Source organism: Acomys russatus, chromosome 15, assembly GCF_903995435.1.
Source record: "Acomys russatus chromosome 15, mAcoRus1.1, whole genome shotgun sequence".
NCBI lineage: Eukaryota > Metazoa > Chordata > Mammalia > Rodentia > Muridae > Acomys > Acomys russatus.
In genome coordinates this window covers 49,363,880-49,383,381 of record NC_067151.1, presented here as the reverse complement: position 1 = coordinate 49,383,381, position 19,502 = coordinate 49,363,880, and the positions used below count along the sequence as shown (strand labels likewise).

General features: G+C 36.7%; 1 protein-coding gene across 1 annotated transcript in view; it reads left to right on the top strand.

The window, feature by feature from the left end:
• The window catches only part of Wdr49 (WD repeat domain 49), a 170,123-nt gene that overhangs the window by 105,534 nt on the left and 45,087 nt on the right, over positions 1 to 19,502 (top strand). The window contains exons 9-14 of the mRNA XM_051157307.1: positions 2,427 to 2,542; positions 12,067 to 12,197; positions 13,929 to 14,027; positions 14,587 to 14,595; positions 16,523 to 16,675; positions 18,593 to 18,780. Coding sequence (XP_051013264.1) covers positions 2,427 to 2,542; positions 12,067 to 12,197; positions 13,929 to 14,027; positions 14,587 to 14,595; positions 16,523 to 16,675; positions 18,593 to 18,780 — 696 coding nt within the window. The remainder of the gene's footprint in view (positions 1 to 2,426; positions 2,543 to 12,066; positions 12,198 to 13,928; positions 14,028 to 14,586; positions 14,596 to 16,522; positions 16,676 to 18,592; positions 18,781 to 19,502) is intronic.

The following is a 19,502-nucleotide window of genomic DNA, read 5'->3' as shown; positions in this document are numbered from 1 at the left end:
CTTTCTGTTGTTGTTAAAATCAGCTTTAATCCATGCTGTTTGATAAAGTCCTTTAAGAACTTCTATCATTTTCATAAAGTTGGTTTTAAGGTCAGTTTTTGGTGCTTTAGCTGCATTGGAATATTTGGGTCTTATTGCCGTAGGATCACTGGGCTCTGGAGGTACCACATTGCCCTGTCTGTTTATTGTGTTCTTACATTGGCATCTAGGCACCTGGCCTTTAGATGATTATAGGTCTATTTGCCAATTTCTGAGTTTTTCTTTATTGGATGGGTGCTTTCCCCCTTGGTTTTTGTTTCCTCTTTGGTCTTCTAGTCTTTCTGGCGGAGATTTCTGGTGGCTGTTGTGACCTCTTATCCAGTAGGGTTTCTGTGACTGAGCTGGGGCTGCATTTATGCCAGCTAGTTTGGCTTTCGTCCAGTTGGTAGTCTCTTCCCAAGTTAGGGGATGATATGGGGGCTGGGGATGTGGGGCCACTGAGAGAACAGTGGAGTTCTGCCACCTATCTGGGCTTTTGGTGGGTGGTGTGGTCTCTGGTCCAGTAGGGATTTGTAGCCTGAGTTGAGAGCTGGAGTTTTGGCTGCTGATGGGGTCAAGGGCCCAGCAGACAGTCTCTGTATGAGTTAGCCTGTTTGTTTTCTGATGTGTTCTTTTAGGTGGAGTGACTTCAACATGTTCTTCTGAGTAGTGAACTGTTCTTCTGACTGGCATGGCCTGCACTGGAGAAATGAAAGTCTATCTTGATTTGGGGGTTAGAAGCATGACAGCATGGGACAATGTGGGGTAGGAGAGGAGCAGCGGAGTGCCATTTGAGAACTGAACTTAAGGGGTGGGGCATTCCATAGTCAAGTGGATCTCTCACCTGTTTTTCTGACTGGCATGGCTTCTGAATTTATATTTTTATAAGTTGTAGTCATTGATGGTAGAAATCTTGTCCTCACGGCACTTTTTCTTTCTTCCTTCCTTCCTAATTTATTTATTTTTGTCTTTTTTTTTTTTTTTTTTTTTTGAGACAGGATTTTTCTGTATATCCCTGGTTGCCCTGAAGCAGAACTTATTTTCTAGAAAAGGCTGGTATTGAACACTCAGAGGTTCCTCCCACCTCTGCCTCCCAAGTGCTGGGACTAAAAGTGTGCACAAGCCCACCAGGCTGCAGTTTTTTGTTTTGTTTTGTTTTGTTCTTATGAAGAACATTACTTATCTCTATAGTGGCATTAATCTCTGAATAATTATAACAGCTTTCATTGTAAATACCATTTTTGCATCTTTAAACTCACTCAGATTCCTTTCTTCCTTGAACATTTTCCATACTGTTTTGATTTACTTTTTCTCTCAAGGGAGAGCAAGATATGAACAATGAACACTAGCCATGTCACAGCCCGAATGCCCAAGAAATTGCTCTGTTACTTCTTTTAAGTGAAAAGAAACATTTTCATATAACATATTCTGATCAAGATTTCCCCTCCCTCGTCTCCTTCCAGATCCCCCTTTCCCACCTATTCAACTTCATACCTTTTTTTCTCTTTAGTTCTAGAAAATAAACAGGCACATGAACAAACAAATAAACTAGATTAAAACAAACCACCAGCAACAATAATGATAATAAAAAAAAAACAAAAACAAAGAAAAATTTGAGAAGTACATACCCATGCAAACACATAGGACCACACAGAAAGAGTCTATCCCCTTTAAAACTCAGCCCCATTGAGCTCTCAGAACAAGACTGGTTTTTAGATTCTTTGCCAAATGACAGAATGAAGATCTTATAGCCTAGTTCCCCATAGGGTTCCTCTTCCTCTCTAACAGCTTATGAGTTTGTCCTTTACTAAGCACATTTCTCCCAACGTTCTTTTCCTGCAAACCTCCCACAACAGCTGATCAAGTTCTTACTGCATTCTAGAGCTTCTGTATTCTGCAGCTCCAAACTCAGCCACACCTCTTCCACAAACTAGTTCCACAGGCCTATTAACCACGTGGTTAGTTTCATCACAGGAAGAGACCTCTCCTTGGAACTCATTTTTTTGTATTAGTTACTTTTCATGTTGCTGTCAGAAGCAACTTAAGGAAGGGATTATTTGGGGACTTGGTTTGAAGTACAGTTCAGTTGCGCTGGGGCAGCCTGAAGATTAACATTAAAATTGAAGTCAGGAAACAATCTAATTTATTCAGTCTGGGATCTCATCCCATGGAAAGAGGGTGGGTCTTTTCATATGAGTTAATTTTTTCTAAGAACACTCTCAGAGTACACACTTAGAGATTTGTCTCTTCAGAGATGTTAAATCTCAGGAAATTGCCCACTAAGATAAGCTACCACAGAATGTAAACACCATGTTTAACAGACTCTTCCTATTACACTGTACTGTTCCAAACACTGAAGATGTTTTTTATTTTCTGTTTCAATATTGGTTTTCATTTTTCTCTTCAAGGTTTGGGACTTTAATGGACATTGTTACCACACCCTACGTGTTGGGCAGGATGAAGTTGTGAATATTTCACAGATCCTGGTGCTTAACAAGACTATCCTGGTTGTGGGCTGGGAAAGGTATGATATGCTTATGTAAAATGTCAGACGGGAAAGCAAGGATGCTTTTATTTGAATCAAAATGTAAAAGGAGAGGAAAGAAGTCTCATTTGGTTGTGAGTCATTAACTTGTCCCTCACTTTGGTTGGTGAATTGGAACTAACTAAATGCTTAAGGAATAAAATAAGAGTCCCTATCTTGGGTGACTAGAAGAACTGTTTGGGGGTTTTCTCCTGGGTCTGGGATTTGATTTTTTTTTTTTTTTTGAAACAGAGTTTCTCTGTATAACACCTCTGGCTGTCCTAGATTTGCTTTGTAGATTAGGCTGGCCTTGAACTCACAGAGATTTACTTGCCTCTGCCTCCCTAGTGCTGGAATTAAAGGTGTGTACCACCATGTCTGGCCCTGAATCTTTTATTTTAAAATTCGCAGATGAACATGTAATCAATTAAGTTTCAAAGTATCTCCTATATTGTAAATTCAGCAAACATTTTAGTATTATAAATTGCCTCCCGCAATTGTACAGGTAATCCTTTCTTTTTCTCTTGATACATTTTTTTATACCCTGCACCTCCAAATGTATCCACATCTCCACAAATGAATTCCGAAGACCTATGAATTGTATGTTTAGGTTCATCACAGCAATAGCTCCTTGGTACAGCGAATGGTTCCCTGACACCTGTGACAGCCCCTTCTTCAATCAATCACTGTGGAATTGCACCTCACATGATACACTGTTTCCTCCACAGATGCGCTTCTTCCCTGACATTATTAGAATCTCCTCCAAAAATTAGGGAGGTGGGGGTCCATTTTCTTTCCTTGATTTAGAGAGAAATCAAAGGGATAATATATAGGACCTTTTCTATGTCTCTGTATGAACACCAAGAAAACTAACAGTGATTTAGCGGCAGCTTGATGATAAAAAAGCATAGTGCAGATCATTCCACTTGATATTAAAAACCTATTCAATTCTCCTTATCTTTAAGGACAGGACTTCTTCACATCCCTGGGAGTTCTTTTTATCTATTATCAACTTACAACTTTGCAGTAGGCAAGCACTTTGGTCCTTTATCTGGAGTTTTATTTAATGCATTATCAGTAATATGATGCAACATTTATAGATGTGGGTTTACAAAATACCTTTCCTTATAGACATTGCATTAGGACTGATTTTTCATGAACTAGGCAGGATCATTTATACTAAGAAGCTTTTAGCTCATAAAGCAACCCAGCAACAGCTTGTTATTGTTGAAGAAATATGGCTTGTGAAGCCAGCTCAGTATGGCTCAATGATTAGGGAAGAGTGGGTAAAGATTGCCAACTACTAAGCTTTCTGTTAAATGCAGAGAGGGCCGCTTAAGTTAAGCTAAAGCTTGAACTTCAGACTTAATCTAAACACAGAGATTGATTTGATCATTATGCTCAGGATAGATTAGAATTTGCTTTTTTGAGTGAAGCATCTAAGCACACCAGCTGGTGTATGATGCATTTATGCTGTGGGCACTTTGCATGCATTAGGTGATGGATTCCCTATCTTCATCTTAGTAGGCAGGCAATTTCTTCTAGAAACCTTAAATCTCTGCTTTAGGTGTTACCTCTAAGCTCACTCATTTACTTACCTACGGAAATCCAAGATTCAGTGTTGGCTCTGTTTCTTAACAATTAAACTTTATTATATAACCCAACTAGCTTACACAAGAAGGAAAAAAGGTTAAAGGGACAAAAGAGTGAACCTTCCAGTATCCGTTCCATGGGACAATTCCTTAGGTGTCTCTCTGACCCGCGTGCTGGTCTGGCCTGTTCGCTGCTCCACACGCGCTCAAGCCTGGGCTGAACCTGTTGTTCTCTCCTCCTCACCTGCCTGAGTCACATGGGAAGGGCAGTCTTCTTCTCCTGTTGAGGGTCAATTAGATAAACAATAGCCCAGTTGGGGTTCCCAGGTCTGCTTCCTGAATTCCAGGCCCAGGATGGCTCTACTCAGTCTGTCACAAGGTATTCATAGGGTGCCCCAAGGGTAAAGCCCACCAAGATTGCTTCCACCTGTGACAAAGCTTAATCCTTCCCACAATTCAGCACTTTCTAAACTGAACACATTGTTTAGCCTCTTCTCGGAGGCCACTTTTCCTCTCAGATTTTGAGCTTTACCTCATACAGACTTAGAACTCCACCGTTTTTACTAATTTTGCATCCAACTCACAACCAAGAAGCCACTAAGGCTTTTATATCCTAACTATTTTATATCTTAATCCATTTTATATCCAGACTATTTAGAAGTATGCTCCTGTGAATACTACAGCTGCATTATGTATAGCATTGCATCTGCTTGAGTGAATGCCATAGCACTTTTAAGTTGTCCTCTTCTGCCCACTGCACAATCCTTAAATAGATACTTTACACATCCTCATGTCTTTGTTTTTCAACATATCTAGAAATATCTGTCTTGTTTTTAAAATGTAGTTAGTATTTATTTTTATTTCAAGATTTGTTCAGACATCTTCCTGCCAGGACATTCTTTTTCATACTAGAAAAAAAGAAACATGTTGTGTCACTTTTGTGTACGTTATTCTTCTATGCTTTGTTGAACCTAAGAATATTTATTTCAAGATTATGCTTATAGCATTCCTTAATTATATGTATTCATATATATACATATATATGTATATATGTACCTAAGTTATACAGAAATTCTTAAGATATATGTGGTTTTCTTGGTAACAAGAAGAGACTTGATACCCTATGAGCATATACAGGGGGAGGTAATCCCCCTCAATCACAGTCATAGGGGAGAGGAGTAAGGGGAAAATGGGAGGGAGGGAGGAATGAGAGGATACAAGGGATGGGATAACCATTGAGATGTAATAAGAATAAATTAATAAAATAAAAATAAAAAACAAACAAAAGATATATGTGGTTTTATAAAGGATATGTGTAATTAATATACATGATATTCCTAATATATGTAAAAAGTATTTCTAAAATATTCATACATATATACTAAACATATTTATTGAATGAATTAATGGTAGACAAGGAAACTGGGCAGTGAAGAGTTGAGTTACCCAAACCATTTCTTCCAAGCAGCACTACATATAGCTACTCAAATCTAATCTATCTTTAGAACAAGGGACAAAATTTCATCTTATTCTGTGTGGAGGAGAAAACAGAGGCTTAAAGAAGTTAGCAAGATAGGCAAGTTTACAGTTCTAGTAGGCAGCTGAACCCATCTCATAGTCTACAGTCTTTCTTTCACTCTTGATTGGACTATTGACAAATGAATCAATAAAATTATGCTGAGGAACACCCCCCACACATGCACATGTACAATAAAAAATAACAAAGATGGTTGTTTATTTTAAGCAAAGCTAATGAAATAATTTCACACATATGAAGGAACACACAACTGTTATCAATTTAACAGCACTCTGAAGATTTAGTTAAATATATTTCCCCTTTCCTTCAAATAATATTTCAAAAGCTATGTCTAAATGGCAGTCACTGGCTTAGAAAATAGAGCATGTTGATTGCAAAGAACTGTGATTCCTACTGCCAGTAAATCACATCTAATTTAGAAATTTACCATATAAAATATACAAGTCAGGGAGTGGTAAATACTATTGTAAACACTGTCCCAAGCAAAGGTACTCAGAGCTCATATTCTTCAGGAATTCCATAACTCATATCCTTATATCATAATGCAGAATCCTAATACAAAATTGATAGAAGTGTATTTATTGTTATTTTAAGTAAAATATACTTAGAAAAAACTGAATTGATATAAAGTCAGTCCAAAATTATCTTCTTGTGTTTGGTCATATTTAAATAGTATCATTAAATGAATCAGTGGCCAGTTAGTTGTGTTTGTTCAATCTAGACATATAATATGTATAGCTATAATAATGAATATTCACAATAGTTTAAGATTTCAAAGTGCCCTAAACTTATGGTCCTCTGTATTTACAGTTCCTTAAAAATAGACAGTTTCTCCTCTTCTATTTGTCTAGAGAAGAAATCTGTGGGGTTTTTTCTGTTGCTATATCTAAGGATAACTAATAAAAGAAAACACTTTATACTGATATTTATTGTATACAGGCAAATTTTTAAATATCTGTACACCTTGTGAAATGATAAAAATGAATTAGTATAACTACCATCTTACACAACATTTAAACCTTTTTAATGAGGATTTTATCACTTAAAATGTTCACATATACAAATATAAAAAGAACATCTTCCATACAATTTAAACTAATTCTAAAAATATTATTGGTAGCTCATCCATTGTATAACTCTAATAAAATATGTGCTTAATGAATAGTTATTTATATCACATTGTTTCCTCTTTTTTCTCCTAAAGCCTAAGCTTTTAATTCCTTATGCATTTTCTATATATGATGTTAGAAATTAGATAAGTTAATTTCCAGTTTAATTTGGTTTTTAAAAGGTGATTTCTAAATGACCTTAAGGATTCAGTATTGCTCTGGCATAAAGCTTACCTAGAAAAGATATTAAGGTCTTAATAATTTGCCTTTCTAAGTAACTATACTCCTATGAGACTCAATTAATTCCTATTATTGGAATAAGAGTCAAAATGAATAAGTCTAAAGTTGTGACTCATTTTAAATTTGTCATTTTGGAACTAAGGAGAAGACAAGGAAATCTGAAAGTCACAGATTCTTCTTAATGCTTATTTTGTGATTATTTCAATGTTCAAAGTTTGACCTCATAGACTTTTAGGAATAAGAAAGAAAGATAACAAAGCAAAAAAAAAAATGATTAGGAATGGACTGTTTCCTTCTGAGTTACTCATTATTAATCTAAAATTCATGGATCAAAAGAGAAGTATTAATGAGACTTAAAATAACTGGACCAACAATACATGAGCAACCAAGCCCTCAAGGAACAGATCATCAATCGTGTCCTCTTCATAATCAGCATCTTTACAATGTGGAGTAATGACTCAGGGCAATACTGTCAGGATCTTAGCTATGAAGGGTGGAATAGAGCTGGTAAGCTCCTTTAGTGCCAAAGGACAAGTCTATCTGACTACTAAAATGGCCTGAAAACTGTCTCATTCTGAAACTTAATTTTCTTCTTGGCAAAGTTCAAACCAAAAAAGAGTAGTCTTTGAAATGGAAAAGTGTAGTGTAGATCTTTAGGGTATTTTAAGGATCACTGTCATTTCAAAATCAAAGTTTCAGGTTAGATTTTTAAGGGAAAGGAGCCAGATGATTAGGTTTTCAGTGTTTTGACACAGAAGGTCAAATGTCAAAAGGGATACTTTTTGCAGCATATTGTAAAAAGCATTTCCTGCCTTGGCTGGTATGAACTGAATATATTTATTTCCATTTAATATGGGGATCTTGACAAAAGACATTTGACATTAAAACTTAGCTTACATAATTGATATAAAATTATATGTTTCTCACTCCTACTCCATACTCATCCTCCCTTTAACATACTGGTGGATCAACTTAGAAATATATACACTTGGTATCATGATAGTAAACAATTTTAGACTTTGAATATTCTATTTCATAACATCTTTCTAAGCCTTAACTAGTGGTACTCATATTAAATTATTATTTTTAAAATAGAGGAATGATTCTTAAACTGTATTTGGTAAATATTTGCACATGGGCCCTGTTATGAATGAGATAAGTGAAGAAGTTTCTACTTTCATAAATGTTTCTCTTTTTCTTTTTACTGAAGAAGAGATAGAAACACAAAAGAGAGACAAAAATGTATAGAACACAATGCCACCCAGTGATGAATGTAAGCACAAGAAGGGATCAGAGACCCCAGGGGGAGTTTTAATGTGGGATAGTTACAGAAGGTCAAGAAACGAAGATCCCTGTTTCTTTGTGATTGTACTCTAACTGAGGAATTTTGAGATATAATCTTAGTCTAACTGGTGAAACTGAGTAATTCAAGAGGTCCCAAGGGAATTATTTCTTCACATACTAGTTCTTATAGAAACATCATGGAATACGAGTGGCCTGAGAAGATGCATTAACACTGGGGCTCCCCTAGAAGAATAGAACACACAACAAAGGAAAGCCAAACATCTAGAAATGTCTATGCTGCTTAGAGAACAGTAAGAATGTGGTTTGGGCAAGACAATGTGTGTTCAGTAACTTAGCATTAGATACTCCTGACATTTTTAAGCATCTATGTAAAACAGTAAATTTGAACCCTTGTAATCTGTACAGTTCAGGCGAACATATGCACAAGACATTCTCCACAGCTGAGTGGAGAGTAGGGACTTACTTTCACACAAACTCTCATACCCCATATTTGACCACATCTGCTGGATGGGGAGGCCTGGTGGCACTCAGAGGAAGGATAGCAGGCTACCATGAAGAGACTTGATACCCTATGAACATATACAGGAGGAGGAGATCCCTGTCAGTCACAGTCATAGGGGTGGGGAGTAGGGGGAAAGTGGAAGGGAGGGAGGAATGGGTGAATAGAAGGAATGGGATAACAATTGAGATGTAATATGAATAAATTAATAAAATATATTAAAATAAAATAGAAAGAACTAAAGATAAAATCTCAAATATATTTTATTGTATTATATAATCTCCTTTTAATAAAATATTATTTCTTCAGTGTTGTACAAAGAATACGTACTTTATGGTTTTTTGTGTGTCAAAATTTCATTGAGAAATCATTCACATATTCTCAGTATGGAAGCTAGAAGGCAAGGGTAGAAGAATATGGAGAAGCGGAAAGAGAGTAAATCTATGTATTATTGGATTGCGAGAACAGGCTTACACATTTCAATTGCTTTTTTAAAATTTTGTATCCCCCATCCCTCATCCCCTCCTGATCCCCCTCCCTCCACCATCCCCTCTCTCTCCCTCTGCTAGTCCACAGAAAGTGGAGTCCTCCTCCCCTAACATTTGACCTCAGCCTCTCAAGTCTCATTGTACTACCGGTAACCTCTTCGTCTGTGGCCTGGCAAGTCTTCCCTGCCAGGGAGAAGTCATCAAAGTCAGAGTCCATGTCAGAAGTAATCCCTACTCCCCATGTTGTGGGAGCCACAAGGAGACTGTGCTACAACATCTGAGCAGAGGGTCTAGGTCCACATTATACATGGTCCTTGGTTGGCAGATCAGTTTCTGTGTTGTAGCGTAGTTATCCTGTATTATATGGCTAATATCCATCTATGAGTGAGTATATACCATGAATGTGTGAATTGTTTTTAAGCAAGACATCAAAATAGTCTTTCATTGTCCCTTCTTTTCTCCCTATTGTGTTTTAGTTTCCCATGTTTTACATATTTGCCATGGTCTACAGTAAATATCAGCCCTCAAAGGTACCCATGACTTATGGCAATTAGTCAGTACTGCTTTAGCACTTACACATTTAACTTAGGGTTTTATTTATTTGGGGCTCCTTGTTGTAAATGTTTAAGGAATTCTGTGGAGAAGCAATATTTGCTTAAAGAATAAACGACTATTAAAAGCTCCAGAAAGTAAAGATGAATCTAGTATCTGGGTGAAGCATTCATCTGGGGAGATTAGCCTGAGCACCAGTGAGATTGGAGCCTCTTACAGTTGTTGACCAGTAGGGTAGAAAGCTCTGTAGTAGGAAGCTCTGGGTGGCTGTTTAGTGTGGAAGTGAAAAAATGCATATGTCACAAATACATGATGTAAAACCGTTAAGTATTTGTGACCAGAGGACAAAATGACACATGGGAGATTATGCTGCTGGCCTCTGAACCAAATTTTGAAATTTGTATGGAAAGTATGGAAAGAAGCTGGCAAATTTTTATCTTTCATGTGAAAAGGTATGGTTAACAATCGAAGGATTGTATAGAAGTACTAACTGGCAAATGAAAAGCATCCCATCCTGGTAAAAGTTGTGGATGAAGATCAGTAGAAAGCCATTTGTATGGAAGTGATATTTGAATGCAGGATTATCCATGGAATCTATGTTTAAATGAATAAAGGGGGAACAATGACAATAAAGAATGCTCAACTCAAAGAGGTGAGAGAAAGTAGGATTAAGAAAAATAGAGACTTGGGAGTTAATAGAGAGGACAGGCAGAGAAACAAGAACTGTTTTTTGTGCTTCCTGGAGAGTGATCCATGATAGTAATTTTTTTTAATTTAAAATAAACATCGAGTAATAGGTAGACAGGTAGCAAACATTGTCAAATATAGTGCTTAAAACATGTAGCAGAAATGGACTGGGGCGTTTGAGGCAGTCAGCTGGTGTCCTTAATTGAATGTTTTTTCCATGGATAAGCTTCTCATGCCTGAACTTCCAGCTTCTTTTCCTAACTGTATAGATTTCTATATCATGGTACAAAAGGTAATAACATCTGCTGGAAATGATTTATTGTCTGCCAGTTTTCACTCTTGGGCTAGTTTGCTGTCATCCACCCAGTGTCACAACATTGGTGGGGGAGCAGCCCATCCTGAGACAAAGGGCCTGAGAGGATATGTTAAGACAAACATGCTTTGGTCTGGAAATGAGTGAGTGGATCCTGCTTCCATTGCCAGCTTCTCAGAGAATACAAACAATACAGGATAATTTACCAATGTGATGCGTTTTGCAAACTGGAAGCAAGAGCTTCAAGGAGAAGAAAGCTCTTGTTCATAAATGATTAACATTTGTAGGACAATCAAGTGGGAGAAGAAACACAATGTCAGGGAAGCAAGGAAGAACGGCAGTGAAAACTCAAGCCATCGTAGCAAATGGTCATTGAAGTGAAGGTAGCGATGAAATGAAGTGGAGACTTCGTACTGGTTTGACACTAGAGTTGAAAAAAGAGCAGTGCTGGTTCTCTGATACACTACTGTCTATATTCCGTCATTCCCTCCTAGACAACAGTCTATTTCCGTCCTGGTCTACACTCAAATTTTTCAGCAGTACCTCGAGGTTGACTTCTCTAAAATTGTTATTTCTGTATTTTCCAGGTGCCATACTTTCCAGAGGTGGCATTTTTTTCAAACACTTTCATCAAATGACAGATCTCAGAGACATTGGACTGCAAGAGAATAGACCTCATGGTTATTCGAATCCTGGAAAATATTATAGGGGTGGATTACATGTCAAACACCCTAAAAAGAAGCTTTAATGAATGAATCATATTGATTTCATTGACAGTACCAGGCAACATTTGTTCATAGACACACCCTAGTTTTTATTATTATTATTATTATTATTATTATTATTATTATTATTATTATTATTATTATTGCCATAAAATTCTTAATATTTTCATGTGAGAAAATTTTGTTTTAGGGTATTGAAAAAATTACTTTGATAAATGAATGTATTCTTGGTTTTAATAGTTATTCAAAGATAATGAACCCTCCCACATTAAGCATTTATAATCTTCCAGAGATTCGTTGTGAGAATTTTAAAGAAACTTGAGTGGGAAGCTTATTTTATTATGGATGACAAGTGTGATAACATCTTGGTGGTATAGTCTTTTAGACTTCTCAAATTGCACCATTCAAGCGGATAATGGCTACTCAATATCGGTACCAATTTTAGATTCCCAGGTAAATTCTATATCATTTTTACAGGTCAGTTACTGTGTTTAGACCCCAGAACTTCAATCAGTTTTCCATCCAGTCTGAAGAGTGGAAAGGAGGCATCCATCACCAAGATGACATCTTGTGTGCTGCATTTTCACCCCCGCAAACTCTTGCCACAGGTAAATTGAGCCTTCACTGGACAATGGGTTAGAGATGGTTTGGTTGGGTTTGGGTATGTTTTGAGAAAAAACTTTTCTCAACTGAGAAATGAGTAATTCCCCCCTTGAAACAGTCTTATAGCTCCTTTAATTTCTTGTTTTTATGGTAGTTGGGACCACCAGCTTCTATGGTTGTATCTGCACTTTCATCCTGGCTCTGCTACCTAGCTATTGTATAATATTTTGATTTATTTAATCTTTAGCTCTTACTGCTTTTAGCTGAGAATTGGTATATTTTTGTTTTAAAATATATATAGCCAGTGTAATGTTTTACTATGACATAGCAAACTCATTAACAAACACTAACTTTTGATTGTATTGTTCATTTTTCGAGAGCAGTATTAGAACTTTTGGGTAAGAATTGTACCTTGATTCAGGGGGTGGTGGTGCATGCCTTTAATCCCACCCTCAGGGAGACAGGGGCACGTAGATGTTTGTGAGTTCAAGGCCAGCCTGGTCTACAATGTGAGTCCAGGACAGGCTACACAGAGAAACCTTGTGTTGGAAAAACCAAAAAAAGGAAAGAAAAAAAAAATTCCTTGGTGGCACACAAATATTTCTTAATTGGAACATCTTAAGTCTCTCCTATATCTTAAATGACATTCCTTCGTATATATGTCCTTGAACAAATTAACTCTTTGACACAATGTAACTATAAATTCATTCTTGGGTTCTAAGTTATACAGGAAAAATGTTTAGCCAAGCATTTTGCTCATAATGCGTTTTGGAATCAGAGTGGGCAGTAGTGGATCCAACATGGTGAGGTGAGATTCGTCCCCTTACCTAACGGTTTCTGAGCTAAGTAGATTGCTTCATCCAGAACAGTCCAAACTTAATATGCTTTTACTTCCTCTCCCTAAATCTGAGCAAGTCATCATATATATGCCTTACCCTCACTCACCTGTCCCTCTGTGTTGCTCAATTGCCATTGTCCCTCTGTTCAGCAGTGGACGGTCCTCAATGGACACTGGGTATGTCATCTGGACACTGCTATGTGCCTCATCCACAGCACAGGTTTAGCTATTTTTTTCTTTTTTTAGCTTTTTTCTATTCTCTATGAAAACCAAACCAAACCAAAACAGTAACAGGAACAAATGGCTCTCTATAGAGAGAATTGTAGGACTGGAGAAAGCATTTCACAAAGAATTTAGATGAAAGAAATGCAATGAGCTCCCGCTCACACACAGATAGTATAGAAACAGAACTCTAAGACTAATTTACACTTCATAAATGCCTGGCTAGTACTTAGCACCACTCTCAATATTTTCATTATTAAAATAACACTATATGGTAAGTATAATTATAAATCCAATTTTATAGATGAAAAAATTTTGGCATCAAGGTGAGTTAAATATCATGTGTAAGGATACAGAGCTAATAAATGGCAGAACCTGGACTCAGACTCAACTTGTTTAATTTTAGAGCCTTTATTCTGAATGATTTATTACAGTAAAATAATAGAGCTAACTGGCACTTCTCCACCAACTGTGTGGGTTATATTATAAATATTGAAGTTCTTCAGTCAATAAAGTACCAAGGTATCATTACTATTTATGTCTCTAAAAGTAGAGAACACTGACTACTTACAAGGTTTTGTGTAATGCACATTGATAATGGCTTCCTTTTGTATCCATTTGCATGTTTTCTATATAATTAGCTCACAATTTATGCTCTTTGCCCTGCCTCTTTCAGGGAGCTATGATGGAGAAATTGTTCTGTGGAATAACAGCACAGAAAACGCTTACCATGTTCTTCACCCTGATCACCAGAGGCAGCTAACGTCCAAATTAGGTGAGTGCAGATTTGAAACTGATATCTTGTGTTGATCTAGAGCATACTAAGCTTGGGTGCTTATGCATGCATCTGATTCTGTGTACATCTAACTTATGGACTGTAAACTCCAAGGTATAGCAACAGGGTAATCTTACCACAGTGATTAAGAAGAACATTGAGATTGACTTAGCTTTGCAAATCATTCATGGAACTTAAATTTTTCTCTTTATGCTATGTCAGTATTTCTGTGTTACTGACAGCAGGGAGCAGGACTCTCATTTTTATCTAGTTTAGATTTAGCCAATAAAACTTTCAGAATTGCCTTTTAGTGATCTTGGGCATCCTTTGGTAGGAAAATGGGAACTATATTCACTTGATTGGCTGTTCAGCCTCAGTCTGGAGCTTGTATTAAATATTATGCCACCTGGATATCATAAATTATTCCTTACTTTAGAAACCTGAGAGGGGCATTAGACATGAGTATATTATATTTTATAGCAGTTAGTAGAGCACATGAATATTTTATACTTAAAGTATCTCCACAATTGTCTTTCTTGTTTTATTTTAACTTCTTTAGAAACTAAAGGTTTTTCTTTAGATTAATTTCTTTAGATAAAGGTTTTGTCATTTCCTATGGTTGAGCTATCTCTTATTGTGTGAATTGGGTAAGCTCACAGAAAATAAATTAACTTTATGAAAATACTGGCTATCAGATGCAGTGTGTGTGTGTATGTGTGTGTATGTGTGTGTGTGTGTGTGTAAAGATGAAGAGTGATTTATTGGGAGTAAGAAAACCAATTTAACAATTTAAGGTGCTGAGGGATTATTTGGCTGCATACATAAACCTTTGAGCTTCTGTATGTACGAAGAACTAACCATTAAGATTCATCTCAACATTCCAAGGACATGGTATAATTCTGCCTCTTTCTCCATGCTCGCCTTCAAGAAAGCACTATCTATATTTAGAGCATCCTAACTGTGGCTATCATTAAATAATATGCAAGAAATAAGACATTAAAAAGTTAACTACACATGTTTTAATTATTTTTCTATTACTGCAGTAAAACACCAGGACAAAGACACATTATAGAAGATTATTTACAGTTATGTTCCCAGAGGACCAAAATACACAATGGCACAGTGGAGTTGTGATTACAGCAACACAAATCTGAGGGCTCACGTCTTAAACTACAAACATGAACAGAAAGTGAACTGGGAATACACGTGGCTCTTAACACTCAAAGCCTGTTTACAGTGACATACTTAATCCCTGAAAGCCACACTATACCCAAACAGCGTGACTAAGTGGGAACTAAGTATGATACCATCTGAGTGCATAGATGACGTTCTCATTTAAATAACAATACCAAACTTCTAAAAGACATAAAGGACATTATTATATTTCCTCTCCTTGTCCCTCCTCCTCCTCCTATTCCTTTTCCCTCTCTCTCCCTCTCCCCCTCCCAACTTTGCCCCCCTCATATGTCACAGTATGTCACTGTAAACAGGCTTTGAGTATTAAAATCCACATGTATTCCCAGCTCACTTTCTATTCGTGTGTGTGTGTGTGTGTGTGTGTGTGTGTGTGTATTCAGGCACACATGTATGCCCATGCATGAAGAGGCTAGAAGGTAACATTAGGTGTCATTCCTAAGGTTCTCTCCATCTTGGTTTGATGTTTTGTTTTGCTTGGTGGAGTCTCTCACTGGCCTGGAATTTGTGAAGTAGGCTAGGGTGAAGACCAGTGAACCCCAAGGGTCCATCCATCTTCACCTCCTTGTCAGCTTTGGGGTACAAGTTCATGTTACAATTTCCTTTATTGTTATGTGGGTTTTGAAGATGCTCCTAGGTGCTCCTGCCTGTGTGGCAAGCATTTTACCACCTGACTTATCACTGAGCATGACCACATTTTTATCTTTGAAAATTTGTAGGTATCTCTATAGAGATTTTACAAAGCCATCTGCTAACTATCAATAGATTTTGACAAAATATTTTCAGTTTTGACAATGTGGCCTGAAGATAATAAGTATCTAATTAAACTACCATTGAGAATGTCTTTTCCAGAGTAACCCACTAAAAAGTAGAACCATTAAAGAAGATTATTTAAGTGTGCATATATTTATTCACTTGATTTCGTGTTCATTAAATACTTGAAAGATAGCACTAACTAGAATTTTATACCATTATAGACACATTTATCTCGAATATACTGGGATCGCTGTGATATCAACAGATATGCAGTTATAATTAATTCATAACAAAAGAGAACACAAGAAGTGTGCCTGGAATATGCAAAGCTAGATGATATCAAACAATCCTTCTGGTTGGGGTTGTACAAGAGAATAGCAGGAGGCTTGATGGGTACTGACTCATTATATGTTGTGAGACTTGATGGAGTCATCTCACCCAATGCTGGGATGGGGGCAGGGAGTTGCTCAAGGATGCTGATTTGAACAGAAGGCAGCTCTCTTCACCAGTAGCTCTGACTTTTTTTTTCATCACATATCCAGAAGCCCAAAAGCTTAATGCAAAGAAAAGTGGCTCAACAGAATGCATGATAGACCAGTCCACCCTGGCTGCACAGAATTTTGAGATTGACACAGAGGGTAATAATGCTGTTATGAGACTGTGTTTCCTTGAAGCAAGAAAAAACAATGCAGCCACAGGTAAAATATGTGTTTTTATTTTGGCTTTCTTTATTTGATAAAAGGGGCAAAAAAGGGAGTTCAAGCTATTTTATTATCTAGGTCTCATAGTATTTGACTTTGCTATTAAGCCTGCCCTGGCTCATGGAAGGCCAGGGACACTTGACAGGAAGTTCAGACGGGGGAGGGTGGTAAATGGATCTGCCAAACAATTTACTTGCTGTCTATGTTGAGATGAGAGTAAGAGCAATTCCAACACTTATTTCATATGACAAACAATTTATATAAGTGTTTCAATCATAATCTGTAGGCGTTTGAGAAAGTAAGGGGACAAAGTTAGATACTGGCTACAAATACATGAATCAATGTACAGGTCCACATGCACCAGAGCAATACTATTTGTGACTGTACTGAGGAGGAACTGCACTGAAGAAGTTGGTGATTAGACTCAATGGTGAGGTTTGAACTGCTTGCTTATCCCACCACAAAGGCCGCCTGGTTCACATATTCAATTTTTTGGGGGTGAATGTTCTAAGTATCACTGCCATTTGATGTATACTTCCTACAGTAGGTCAGTGTCTCATGTGAAATTTTTGTAAACAGAGATCCTAGCATTGTTGTTAACCTATGACTTTTTTTAAGGAGCTGCTAGTTTATAGACAAAAATAAGTGTGCCCACCTTTGTAGAATGATTTGGATGCAGCTTACATTTTGCTCCACAAAATCTAACTTTAGAGAGGACTCACTGAATTTTCATCTAAATTGTATTTTGAGTTATGTGTGTGTGTGTGAGTGTGAGTGTGTGTGTGTGTGTGTGTGTGTGTGTGTGTGTGTGTGTGTAATATTGGGGATCCAGATATGAACATTATATATTTGGAAAAAATGAACACATTTGAGCCAGATTTTGTATAATCTTTTTCCACATTGAATTTGCAAATGGAAAACCTGCACGATACCTATATCAAAATTTCACCATCAATAATGTTATACCTCCATTTGTTCTAAAAACCTTATGGAATATTTAAGATAACTTGGAAACAGATTATAAAGCTATCTATTCGTCAAAACATAGTTATCTTCACATTATGAAACATTATCCTAAATTATTCCTCATTTCCTCATAACTAATATTTTCTAAGGTTAGATTTCTAGGCGGCTTCCATTAAAGCAGACATGTCATCACTTTCACCTTAAATCTACTGATACTCTCCAGCACAATTGAGAAACAAAGAGAAAGTCATCTACGGAATTATCTAATAATAAATTTGCCACAGAGAAATACCTTATGTAACATGAGTTGTGAAAGCATGTTATGTAAATGGAAAGTTAAAGGGTTAGTTCCAGATCTATTAACAACAACCAAAAGGATTCCATAAGGACTTGCAATAAATTTCTGAATAAAAAATTTTAAATGAAGACATAAATACAACCAGCAGTTTCCTGTTCAGTTGAAAAAAAAAATCAATTTCCGTATTGTCATAAGGGCATATGCTCATCTAAATCTATGTATGAGGGCTGTTGCCTCATGTTGAGAGGCATGTTGTGTACATGTCTAATGGCTTATTAGGGAAATACATTTTATAGTTTCAGAATACTGTCATAATGTTAAATTAGTATGTTATCCATTTATTCCAAATAGCAATTAATTATACCCGTTAAATGCAAACAACATGAATGTAATGAATGAGAAGGAAACCAAACTTAGTGGAACAGTTTATATAACTTAATCTCATTAATAATTCACACAAATTCTTCTTAATGTTACAACAAGAATCACAGAATGGTTGTTTCATAATTAAGAGAATCAGAATAGTGCTCAGGATGGATTGCAGTGCTACTGACCTATTCTTATATGTTCCTCATGGGGTGAACCCCTGAAAAAAGCCACTTTGGGATTTCTGTGTACATTCTCCTAATTAGGTTTTCCCTATGTAATAGGAGGCGCTAACCTGGTGTCATGTGGAGCATCTGGTTATGTAAGATTCTGGAATACATTTAAGAAAGAACTCCTGGCTGAATTTTTAGCTCATGCTGGAGTTGGGCCCATTATTATGTCTACCGATAAACAGAATCAGTACCTTACCACTGGAGATCCTGATGGATGGCTAAAAATCTGGAACATAGAGGTAAGTGGAAAATAGTCTTAAAGTACCATCATTATTATTTTAAGCACAAAATCTTATAAAAAGTATCTGGCGATGTGTCCCATCTTGTCTGTGTCCTAGATAAAGGAGGAAGGGCTCTGTCTTGAGTATTGTAAAGAAATCATTTACGTGTTTTGAGCAGAGACTTTTTAAAAGTAATTGACACACACACACACACACACACACACACACACACACACACACACATACACACACACATAAAAACAAAACAAAAACGGGTTTTTCTCCATGTTCACTGTTAGTGAGTTGCCCAGTGTAGGAATGCGGTCATGTCAGCCCTTTACTGTAGCACTATTTGGACATAAGCAGTCAGATACACCTTAAATGAAACAAATTCTAAATGGCATCTGGTGTGCTGGTCCTTCATCTACTGTTATACCAGCCTGAGTCAGTTGGTTTAACGCTCCTCTCTACCACTTTTTAATTTTACAGTCTTGTCTCCCTTGCCCCCCTTTATATTAGTAATTTATGTAGTTGGGTTGCTTATTGTTTTTGTATAAGCCACCTCATCTTTTTTGATAATGTCAAAATAAAAATAAAAACAACCAATGGCCTACTGCAATAAAAAAAATCACAAGATAATGAAACGTTAGGCCTTTCTATGTTGCCAAATTCCTCTCTATTAGAAAATGACTTATATTTTATGTAGTATCTGTTTCTCTCCTTCTTTCTTTTCTGAAGTT